This window comes from Pieris brassicae, chromosome 3 (assembly GCF_905147105.1).
Source record: "Pieris brassicae chromosome 3, ilPieBrab1.1, whole genome shotgun sequence".
NCBI classification, from domain to species: Eukaryota; Metazoa; Arthropoda; class Insecta; order Lepidoptera; family Pieridae; genus Pieris; species Pieris brassicae.
This window is the reverse complement of record NC_059667.1, coordinates 7544235-7557580: the sequence shown is the minus strand read 5'-3', so window position 1 is coordinate 7557580 and position 13346 is coordinate 7544235. Positions and strand designations below refer to the sequence as shown.

Sequence of the window (13346 nt, the reverse complement as noted above, 5' to 3'; positions counted from 1 at the left end):
ACGCCACCGTTGATGTTAAGTGCTCGTTTTAGTCTTATCGATTATTGGATTCCTTTTTTTATTATACTGACTAGCTTCCGGATACCCAGGCCCACACAGTTATTATGTCAGCCTTCAGTGCCTGACAAAAATTTAGTCGACTTACCACCGTCGTATTAGTACTCATTAATTAAACAAGCATTACATTAACATTAGCATAAACATTATTACATTATCATTATTATTCTAGAAACTTAACAAAAAAGACTTAAGAATGTTAAGACACATCTTTAATGTAATAGGGCATGGGGAATTTCCATTTCTGCTGTCGTTTGATTAATCAATTTTGGGCGAATCAGCCGGTAATCGAAGAAAATCACGTTTAAGTCCTCTATGTCAAACGCCATGTGCTATCAATTCAGCTGTGGTGACGCGAAAACGAAAAGTAAACCGAAAGGAAACCTAAGAAATTGAACAAATCAGGGATAGCAATTTACTGTGGATTGTTTATTCTATTTGAGCTTTGAGATCCCAAACGTGACCTTCCGAGAAACAATGGAAATCGATACTACGATATTTTATTTCACCAATAAGAGGTTGAAGTGAAAATAATGATCACTGTTGTTATAACATTGTACGTTTTATATATTTATGTCAAATATGTTCATGTTCAATCAGTATTGTATTCAGATTTCTATAGTTGGTTAATGCATCTGTGTTAGATTACAAGAATAAAAATATGTATTATTTTTTAACTTTTAAATATTGTAAATAACTTTAACTGTAAATATTTTTGATGAAGGTGATCTAAAGTATTTTAACTTGGCCGATAATATTTTATCGCTTGCTTCTATGTTTCGCTCAAGTTATATGCTAGAGGCATTTTTATTTTTTGATTACCTTATTGTCAATTATATTTATTATACGTCCGCAATTTTATAATTTCGTAGTAAGTGTTTGTGCGTGTTGTTAAATGTAAAGAATTAGGAATATATTATCAGTCTTTGTTTATTGTTCCCTAACTTATTTTGATGAAATTATTGAACGAATGACACTTGTGTCCCTTTTACATAAAGAATATATCGAAACGAGGTCTCGTTTCTCTCGACGAGTCGGGGCTTATTATTAAAATATTGGTAACAACGGCCACAGAACCGTTATTTGGTACAAACTATGTAATTCGCTTATTTGCCCGTCTGGTGTTGTGTGAACCTTTTATTTGATTTTGAATTCACAACACAATAAATAATATTTATCTTATATTAGGCTTTTTCACACAGTGTTTATGGTAAATTAATAATGAATAAATGTAAGCTACTTATTTGATAACTGAGCACTACAAATAATTTAAGGAAAGAACGAGCAGTAAAGTTCTATTTTCTACGAGTTAAAAGCTTTTGATATAATCTCTGTATAGTTTAATTAACCTTTACCTCATCAATCCACATCTTGTATCTATCATTCATGCCGATAGCTTCCAGCATCGCTGATCCCTGATTAGTTTTCCAGTTGCCAGATATAGACTTGCGCCTAAAATACAGTAATAAATATTAATCATTTATAGTAAATAGAATATTTATTACCTCATAGTTTGAAGGAAATTAAGACATCCCAAATTCCATCAACGATAGAATGGTGACGTAGCAAGCGTGATGTCGTAAAAATTCGTTTTGCGATAATATCACGCATGCTAAGTAATGGACATATCTAGACTGTTCCTACTAAATGTTTGGCTTTTTTAACATGGCTTTAATATAACATTGGAGTTTTGTATTTCGAATGATTCATTGGGACTTATTTAGGTTAACTGGAGTATGTACAATTTGGTCTTAATATTTTTGCCCTATTGCATTAGCCATAAAATAATTTTGTCTCTCTTATCTCTTTGTGCTTCAGTACTACGGAATAAATCACATCAGAAATATATGGGGTTAAATAGCAGGATATGGGCACAGCACCGATAAATAATTACCGAAAGCCTTTTGTTATTTTAAGTCTTACGACATATTAATAGTGAAATATCTATCAGGCGCTTTATGAATATAATAAACGCATTATTATTATATACAAATTACGCATTTTTCATTAAATATTCTTCCCATTAAAATTAAATCAAAAAGTGTTTGTTTATTCGCACACACACAGTAACTATTGATTCAAAATGGTTTTTTGAATAATATTGCCGACGAGCTATACGTATCAGTTCACGCAGGATGACTAGGTATGAAATTTTAGTCTGTAGTCTTGGATTTAGTTGAAGCGTTATTCTTATATATATTGTCTCTGAACAAAGACATGATTTAAAATTATAGTTAAAATAAATTACTAAGAAGGGATATTAATATAAAAAAGTTTCCAAGAACACTACTTACGCTCTCTAACTGTTTTTCAGTACAATTTTTTATCAACTTACAACTGTTTAGCACTTAAGGTGCCTTCACGCTAATTAACTAATTCGAATGGATTTGTCCTTTTCAATCTTCTCATTTGGCACGTGGTTGTTGACAGACGAAACAGAGCAGATATTTAAATATTTTATACTTACATAAAGGCTTTATAGTTGGTGCCGATCTTTTGTATGTGGATATCATATTTAGCGTCGATGTATGGCTCAACGGTGCAGTAGCTACCCAACATTGCTACAACGCCAGCGATGTCCTTTAAACAAAAATGAATCGTAAAGATTTGTCGAGAAATACGTCCATTTGTTCTTCTTGTTAAGGTAAAAACGTATGATATGTATTAGTTTTTTATTTAATTGTCTTTTGCTAACGGGGTTTTTGTTTATAAGTTTATAATGTTACGGCTCGTATATATATATATGTGCAGAGTCAACAAAGTGCGATTGTGTAGCATGCTAGAAAATGAAAGCGTTTGCAGCATATGTGGCATACAGCAACCTTATTTACGCCGAGGCAACATCGGGTCTCGATAATTTTCTAAGTATTGTGCTTTTGATGGAGTTTTTCTTGTCGACGACCTACTTGTTTGATCAAGGCGATAAAATATGGCTAATCAAGTACCTTTTGCAGCAGCTTATTTAGTACTACCATGCCATACAGCTATACAACGGAAGAAGAAACGTTGGTGAATCAGAAGATTACTTTAGAATGGCCCACGCACTAGTTTACTAACAAAAATTAAGATACACGATGGTGCTTTATATTGAAACTTTTCCAGAATGTCAACTGAGGATTTTGAGTACTTGTTTTTAATTAATATATTTTATTTTTTAAAGTCGTTTCGTAACACCACTCCATGACAGAAAATTCTCACTTTCGAAAACCAATACAAACAAAAATATACCCTACAAACGGTTTTGGCGCAAAAAAATCGCATGGAATCCATTGTGCCCAGATACAAGTTGCGACAGTCTCTCACAAGACGCAAGGTGTTGCCATGCCACACGGTTCTTACCACAATGTGCGACATTTTTAACTCTGTAGCATGTCGCACAGCGTTTCCCCGGTGTAATATAGCCTTTACTCGTGTAAAAATCATTGTACGAGTAGTGGACTTCTTTATGCTTATGATATATTTTTTTCTGAAAACTCCAATCTACATATCATATTACCTTGAATTTTGCTTATCTTTGAACTTGTCAGAGTTTATTTTAATGGTACGGTAGGTATGTTCATTGTTCAATGGCAAGTTCTCAAAGATATCAAATTCTAATAAATTGTATAGTGTTTACAGAAGTAAATTATATTATTTGAATTGTAGTTTAAAATTTTGATAATATCATTTTATACATAGGTTATAAACATATATTAATGCTAGCGCTCCAGCACTTCATAGCCTTAATATGATTTTTTTGTAGCTTCATATGGAACATTGACACTGTTCGCTTTTTCGGAATAAAAACCTTAATAATAAATATAACTATTTTATTTCAAATCTTTTTCTGCAAAGAAACTCCTCCCTTCCTCAGAGTTCAATGATAAAAATACTCGCATTAGTTTAGCCAGAGTTATGCCCTAAGCAATTTTGCAATTCATATTTATGGAGTGTAACCATTAAACCTTCGTGATGGTTGCCTTCGTGATTTTTGATTGCTAAGTGCTTATAACTGTAACATACCTTGTGTGTATTTAAAATATCGTGTTATGCTCCGATATTAATCGACAATTTAGTAATAACAGTGTTTATGAACTAACCTAGGAAATACGAGTTATTTTTAATAGTTCATTGTAATGATGGATTTTGACATATTTTGATAGTTCCCGGTCTCAGAGTCCAGACCTAGTCTTAAGAATGACTTCCGTATGTCAAATCCAATACGTTTTTGACATAAGAGAGTCAGACCTAGCTTTGAATCTTACCCTTAGGGTTCAGAAAGCACACGTACCGCGAACTAAAAGCCCCATATGCCTCAATTTAATGCATTTTTGGCAGTCTCAGCTCTTAGTCAGTCCTAGCTCTCGTCTCACGTCTTAGAGCGCTTGATTTCTAGTTACTGAACCTTACCCTGCTGCTGGTATGATCGGACAAGTCCCAAATAAGCAAAACCGTGCAACAAACTCAGCATTGAGATTCGCGAACTTTACAATTAGGTTATACACATAGCCGATTTTCATAACGTTATTACACCATAAAATCACTAATTTATACGCTCACATAAACCATAACATTTTGAATTGTACAAAGCTAACCATAGTTAGGCTTTAATTATACACTTTATAAAGCGTATAAACTATTTATAATTTAATAAATTTTACTAGAGACTGAAGACTGATTCATTCACTGAATGAATGAAGTAAAACTTTTAAGGTTTTACTTTGTGGCGCTTGAAGGAAATAAAAGTTTAGCTGGGATTATAAGGGAGAGTGTGAAAAGTCTATAAAAAGCGTATATGATTTTAAAAAAGGTGGTTTAGCTTGATTAAACGAATTTTGGTCTGACAGCGTAAACAGTTTGTTAATTGAGGTAGAAACTTTTCAGAGTTATATAACGAATATTATTGTATCTCCCTAGGGAGGCTTATTTGCTTCTGTTTTATAGATAATTTATTTTATATCTCCTAAGCCTCCTGAGCCTAATTACTAATTCGATTTGTTTCTTTTGTGTATGTTTCAGCAGAACTCCTCGCTCCGTGGACCGATTTTAATGATTGCGATTCCCAATTTTGCAGCAGATTTTGTAATCAGATTGATAGTTTTCAGTATATAAACTGCAATGGCATAAAATGTAAATTCGAAGCGGCGTCGCGCACATAAGTCGAAATGCATAAGGATTATGTCGGCTAATATTATTTTTTATTTTAGTTTCATACAACTAGTACTACGTAAATGCAATATCATTGTTGGTTTTATCAATTAAAAGCTGCGGAAGTTTTCTTTATTGTTTCTGTTATACATGAACTAGGGCTTACCTGGAAGTCGGCCAAAGAGTCCACTTTCACCTTGGCGACGCCGCTGTGCGCGTGCCCGATTTTGATCACAACTGGGAATTTTGGTGCCGTTACCTAAAACAATGTTAACAAATAAAAATTCAAACATCAACAATACTTACATGAAATGATATGTATTACCAGCCAAAGTCAAATGAAAGCAAAAACATAATAAGGGACATTATTGATATGACATCAAATTAAAAAGTGAGTTAACTAGTATAATACTTTAAAAATTTATAATAACTTATTTTTAATTTAATCAGTGGCCCTACAACCTTTTTAGGTCTGTTCCTCAGATTGCTGTGTGCATTATTAATGTAATAGGCAAGTAGGTGATCCTATTCCTGACACACGCCGTCGACTTTTTCGGTATAAGGCTCTTCTCACGATGTTTTCCTTCACCGTTCGAATCACAAAGCCGGGCATCGTACCTTCGACAGCAAGGATGAGAAACGCACGCTAAAGCCACTAGGCCAACACTGCTCACTTCTAATTTTTATTTTAATACTAAAGTAAATATAAAATAGCCAATGTAAATGATATTTATAACAATAAAATATTTTTTTAACTATGAAACCTACATATGATGGATGGATTTTAAAAATGCAAAGGACTAATAATTTTAATTATTTAGAATACGAAAATATTAATTTATCAATTACTGCAAACTACAGAGATAATGCCTTTGAAAATTTGTTTAATTATTAGATAATATAAATAATTTTCACCGCATTGCTGGTTTTATCAATTTTTTTATACACAAACAACGCTCATATAAAAACATGCTGGAGTTTCACCCCTTCGTTGTTAACGTCCCCAGGTGCTGCACTGCACGATTTGGTTTGAATTTAAAAACATCATAGCCACCATGCTGGTAAGGAGTTCTACTCCATCTTCCCTAGACAGTGTAGGGTTCATTTAAGCGGCGGTTAAACAGGCATCTCCTGAACAATCGTGTCCTCCAGATTTTAAAAAAAATACGAAGACAGAATACTTAAAACATTATATGGAGCGGTAATTACTGCTGAAATTAAAATAATCATGTCTATCATTTAAGCGCGCTTGACATTATAATTATTAAATGAACTGGAAAACCATCAAAGGCCACATAGAAATATGAGTAATAACTGTAGAACTGTTAATAATGCCGGTACTGTGATTATACCATTAGCATTATCATACGATCAACCATTAATCAAAACGATTCACGTATTTTGTTTATGCACATAATGTATTATATTTATTCACATTGTTTTATACAAGCCGTAAGTATATACTATAAAGTTACTTATTAGCGCTACATTGGGGCCTGGCCTCGGAGTCTACTTCATGAATAAGATCAAGTGTTAATGGAACATAGAAAATCCTATTAATTCACTCTCTAATTCCAAACGCCCTGCCTTATGTTTGACAACGACGTGTTGAGCTAGATTCACACTGACTCTCGCGAGAAAGATACTCTTCTAAGAAGGACAGCCAAAAAGCAGGCCTTACCAAAAATTGGTATCTAAATTATCTTGTGCCTACATGGTATTTAAACCCAATAAACATAAGTTAACTGTACCATTAAGTTCGAATTTAACTTATGAAACCGTATCCAGCTCCTGAATTCGTTATCTATACAAAAGTTCATCATAATAGATTTAGATGTTTAGGCGTATCATAACTACTCAAAAAAATTCAATCATTTATAATATTTGGATGTCATATCTCTTAAAGTCATTTAATTTCGAGATCAAAGATCCAGATGTCTGGAATCTTCACAAAAAGATTTAATTTTTTGATTTGGATATGTCTGGGCGTAACGCTTACTTTAACAATATATTACATTAAATATTAGGTCCTTACATATGAAATTGGCGTATTTCGTACTGGCCACTTTAATCACGATGTTCTCCTCTTTGGTAAGGAATTCCAAATTCAAATTTGTACAGTTATTTACTGATGTATTTGTGCTTCGATGACCGTCATTCATTTGTTTTTTTCTGTTTGCGTCACTCATTTTACAAAATGGAAAACTTAAAGTATCGCATTATTTACGAGTACGAGTTCCGCCGTGGCATGATGTGTATGGCGGTCATGTTGCAAAAGAAAACACAGTTCGTTTTTGGTTTCAACGTTTTCGTTCTGGAAATTTCGACCTGCAGAACAAGCCCCGTGGACGGCCTGAGACCCAAGTTGGTAATGAAGTATTGAAGGCTATTGTGGAAGCGGATCCATCGCAAACCACATCCGAGTTAGCTGCAGGCTGCGGTGTTAGTGATCAAACTGTTTTAATTCACTTGAAGCAAAATGGGAAGATTAAAAAGCTTGAAGGGTGGGTACCTCACGAATTGACTGAAGCAACCCGGCAAACGCGCGTCGACTGCTGCGTTACATTACTGAACCGGCACAATAATGAAGGTATTTTAAACCGAATCATTACCTGTGATGAAAAATGGATTCTTTACGATAATCGGAAGCGCTCAGTGCAATGGTTGGATCCACCCAGCCAAATCCTGCCCCAAGCGAAAATTAACCCCAAAAAAGTTACTTGTAAGCGTTTAGTGGACTAGTGCCGGACTGATATTGTTCATTGCAGTTTTCTCAAATCTGGCCAGACTATTACGGCTGATGTCTATTGTCAGCAATTGCAAACCATGATGGAAAAGCTAGCGGCTAAAAAACCTAGGCTGGTCAATCGCTCCACGCCACTGCTACTTCACGATAACGCTAGACCACACACTGCACAACAGACGGCTACCAAATTAGAAGAGCTTCAATTGGAATGTCTAAGACATCCTCCGTACTCCCCGGACCTTGCTCCAACAGATTACCATTTTTTTCGAAATTTGGACAACTTCTTGCAAGGGAAAAAATTTAACTCTGATGGGGCAGTCCAAATCGCAATTTTCCAGATGGAAAAAGTGCATAGAAAACAATGGTTCATACTTTGATTAATTAAATATATTTTATTTAAAAATATTCGACAAACGATAACAAAAAATGTTCCTCCCATACAAAACGCCAATTTCATATGTAAGGAACTAATATTTGTTTAAGATTTTCTTGCATAAGATAATGTTAATATATACTATGGCATGGGGCAGGCACGCGTCTGCACCAGATTTATTGTTTTTTCGTTTTGACCTATACTGTGAAAATGTTTGTTATGGGTCAAATGAAAGACGGATCGTTTATTTGTCTGCGATTGGAGATCACATCGATGTAAGTTGACCCATAACAATCAAACAAAACATCATTATTTCGTCTTCTATTTCATTACAGACCCTTAGCACGAATAATATATTTTCTTCAAGTATTCGTATATCAGATTCAGACATCTCCACAACGATTTTTCATACATTTGGTATATTAACTACACAAATGCTATTCGAAGGTTATAAGCTTCCATGCAAAGGGTAAAATCGTAACTATTATTCAATCAAGCCTTTTTCCCCGAAGGCCTACACCTTAGACTCTAGACCACTATCTCCACTTGGTACGGTCCCGATATACCTCTCGCTCTTCATTCACTTTCATGACATTCACCACCCATCCCTGTCATACGTCTCTTCTCTAGTACTGAGTACTCATCTTCAATATACACAGTTATCTTGTATATCCTACTTTCTTCATGGACAAACGACCTAAGTATTTCCTACGTCCTCCTTTATACAACACTGCTCACGTATCTGACTAATATCAATCACGTAAACTTTTAATTTTTACATATTATCGTTGCTACCTACTCCTCAATCTTAATTACGCAGGCGTTAATGTTTGAAAACTTTTGCACTCAATAAAATCACCGGATGTAAAGTCATAACAATAATTTCTCGAAAATGTATGCATTTGTCATAGTTTAGAAATTGGCACAAATTCAATATGCAATATAATTCTAAATATAACCCACTTGACGATCAAACTAGTGAAATATCGGAATCGTATAAACTTCATAACCTTGGTTTAACAGTATAAAATATTTTAAAAGAAATGCCTGAAATTGACGATCTGATATCTTACTCTATAAGTCCAATTCGTAATGAAATACCTAATGAACATCCGTAACGCTGGTTTCGTAAACTTGGAATTGCGTTGTATGAAAAATATGCAATATTGAAATTGGTGTATTTGTTGTTGGTAGTAGTAGAAGGCTTGACCATACTTTAGGCCCAATTGTATATCTTATTTTTCTGGGTAAATCTTAATTATATAACGCTTCTACGACTTCATTATCGCAATACAATACAAAAGTATCGGATAACCATATCCGGGACCTAGTAAAATAATGCGTGAAAAGCTATGGAAAAGTAAAAAAAGTACGAAATTGTAGTGTAATGATTTTACACGTTTGAAAATAACTATTGCAAATCCATTACGTATACTCGTGGGCGCCTATGTAATGGCGATTATAGCTGAACTAAATTTGTTTTTACAAAATGCGTGTTTAGATCATACATCTCACGTGTTGCAGGTAAATCCGTCAGTTACTTAAACAATTCTTTCATAAACACGAAAGCTATAAATTTTCAAATTTATGGACACTTTTATGACTCCTCAAGTATTGCTCGATATATCTATAAATCGAACTTGCTTGTGCTTGTTGTTTGCTTCAAAATTGGTTCATATACGTACTGGCTTTAGATTAAATTCGAAATATAGCATGTATTGTGAGCAGTGTTGGCCAAGTGGATTAAACGTAGGACCCTCATCCCTAAGCTGAGCATTCGTTTCAATCACGACAGTGCAGCAATTGAATTTTCTTCTTATGTGCGCAATTTCGGTAAAGACAAACATCTCAATGCCAAATATCGATGATCACACACAGAAGTCAAGAAATTATCAAGAAACAAATGCAATCTGAGGGAAAGATCCATTTACGGTTGTAGCGCCGCTGGATTATTATTATTATTGTTTAGCAACATGGCTGTTTATACCTTGTTTCATTTATAGTTTATTGGGAGGCAGATATTAACATTTTATATTCGCGAATGCTTGGCTAACCCATGCGACTTCTTCTAATATGCTTTCTATAACATATTTTCATAAATATCTGATTGTCCTCATTTTAACATGAGCGATGTTTAAAGCCAAGAATTATAATAAACAGTCCTTCTAAGTTGCAACACATCACGCAGACATGCGAGTTTCCACAAAGAAAAGAAAATGCCTTACTGCGTAGCCGATCGTACGATTAAAGCCTTAGCTAACAATTGTACATAAATAGAGTATTTATAAGTAAATAATAAAACCGAAAGATTATCTTATATAAATATATTTGTAAAGAACGATATAACAATTAAGTCTTTAGTTCTTAGTAATTTATTGTGCTGAATTTGTAAAGGCAATGTGGGCGTCATTCGTAAGTTATACTTCCCAAATGACGCATCATTCAAACAAAATCATATTACTATGTATGGTGCGGTGTCCAATAATAACATCCTACCATTCGTTAAGGATATTTATAAACAGCCTACTTGATCTTGTTTTGATATTTCTATAAGTTGTTCCGTAGAGGGACCGGGAAATTACTCCCGCTTACTATTACTTAAAACTTTATAAATAGAGTGTTAATAGTGAAGTAAACTTCACAAACAATACTATATAATAGGTTAAAGAAGACAAGTAAGTGGACAGTCAGTAGTTCAGTAGAACAGCGTAGTGGATTCAGTGTGCGAATCTGATCCCTGAGATCCCAGGTTTAAACCTCCACCAATGAACTGTATATGCATTTAAAACTCGCTTGTACGGTGAAGATAAACTTAGGTTTTTTCTTACTGCGAAAAGCAGTTCTTACAGACAGCCCAGTCTATGAAACTCAGTTAGGAACGTAAAGCAAAAGACAAATGGCTTTTCAATTGTTTGTGATTGGCTAACATCATACTAAGGAATCCAATTACTGGCTCGAGAGATGATCCGTCTTTGTTTGACCAATTACAATTGTCCTGAAAGTGCCTTCTGCCTCTCGTTTTACATTGTAACCCGAGTGATGCCTGGGTATCAATAAGAAATAAATTTGTAATTTTCTATCTCTGGTGAGTTATAACCAACCAAATACCAAATGGTCAGCCGTCTTATGCGGCGGTGAACTGTCTGTCATCTATGGCATTACTACTGCGGTGGAAAGAAAATTACTCAAAGAAAGCAATCGAGAGAAAGAGATTATAAGATCCTGATCACCTTAAGAGAATGCTTGATCGGCCTAAACACTGTTTTTAGAATAGGATACATACTAAATTCTGCATATTATATAAATGTATTTTTAATATTGCAGTTCGTAACAATTTCCTTGTAAATCAAAAACTTGGTACGTTAAAAGAGTTGCGGTATGTTTCTTGTCTGTTACCCGTATGAACTCTCTAGGTATTGGTAGTAAAACTACCAAAAAAAGCAAAACGTATGAACGTCATAGGTTACATGAATACGAGTATATAAGTACCTAGTTAACTTCCTTGAGTGAACCAATTATGTGTTTGATATATAGAGTAAATATCAAAAATAAACAGTACGAATATTCAATTATGAGAGATTTATGAAGATATTATATTATTATGGAGGTCTGAGACAATGCTTAATGTACTTGACCTATTATATGACTAACATTTAACCAAAAACGATCTACAGCAAGCACTTCTGAATAAAATGATGAGTAAAAGACATTTTTGCGAGGTGAAGTCATATTTATCAGTTTAAGACCTTTCATGGACGTTACGTTACTTTAGTAAGTTTCTGGGATTTCGAAAATCTAAAAAACATTGAATTTAACAAGCATAACTAAACTGAGTCATAGTCAGCTTTGGTTCAATGTTTAGGTAATAATGCCTGTATCTACAAACAAATACAAACTGTATTTGTTTAGTAATTTTACATTACATTACATCGCTATGGTGTGAATATTGTATAGTACTTTAGTTTTGTACTTACTAAAAAGCTAAAACTGTATATTTCATCGGCACGCGTGAGGATTTTTTTGTTGTAAGCACTTTCAGTCATACTAACAGGTCTTAAACGTTCAATCACATGCTTCATAATATAAAATAAATCAGATTTTCGTATCTGTTTCATGATTATCAATCTATAAAGAATTCTTTATTTTCTTTCTGGAAAGAAAAACTATATTATACACAATGTACAGGATATTTAGGTAAGGTGCACTGGCCCCACACTAGGATTTCTTGTTGTGGGCAGCCAGTCTGTTCTTTTTAACATATAAACTTTATTTACCTTTATGAATTCTACATAAAACAAATTAATCTTTAAACTATTTTTGCTAAATAAGATTTTCTGTATAGGACAGGTTAAAGATACAGACAGGAGAAAAAGCGTTGGGCTAAGAAAATGCGTTTTTTGGGTTGCTTATATATAGCTAGTAGATCAGCCAACTGTGCGTGATACCTTCGACTTTTTGGGTCTAAGGCAAGCCGGTTTCCTCACGATGTTTTTTTCCGCGCATAGAAAGAGAGACCATTGATGCACATCCGGGGACGCAACCTACGACCTCAGGGATGAGAGGTGCCCGGTGGAGCTAGGCAAACAAGGCTACACCTTATTTAATATATTAAATAAAACCTCTTTATAAGATATTGCTTTTAGCCGTCTGTCACCACCAAGGCTTTGTAATGACAGCGGTTATAATTTGCCCTATAACTAGAATTCTTATCTACCGATGGATCTGTTTGATAACTTTGCGGCGCCTATGCATTCAATTCAAATCGATACAATAGCTGACAATGCGTCTTAATGACTATAAGACCACGTTCACAATAACCAGTAAACTTTATTCAAGCTCGGCTTCTTACATATTACATACCAACACATACCCAATACGAGTGTTATTCTTGTAATGTGCAAAATGCGTACAATATGTCATTTTTGATATTGACCTGGCTGGCTCGCTTCTGGGTTCTATGAAAGCTGTCTACCGTTACAGACGTTACCTAAGCGAGAAATAATATTGCACAAGTCTCGATGGAACATATATTGTCCTCAAAGG

General features: G+C 34.2%; 1 protein-coding gene across 1 annotated transcript in view; it reads right to left on the bottom strand.

The window, feature by feature from the left end:
* LOC123707765 (synapsin) overlaps positions 1–13346 on the bottom strand; it is an 85314-nt gene that overhangs the window by 4449 nt on the left and 67519 nt on the right. The window contains exons 9-11 of the mRNA XM_045658104.1: positions 5351–5443; positions 2525–2637; positions 1413–1509 (exon numbers count right to left, since the gene is read on the bottom strand). Of these exons, the coding sequence (XP_045514060.1) occupies positions 1413–1509; positions 2525–2637; positions 5351–5443 (303 nt within the window). The remainder of the gene's footprint in view (positions 1–1412; positions 1510–2524; positions 2638–5350; positions 5444–13346) is intronic.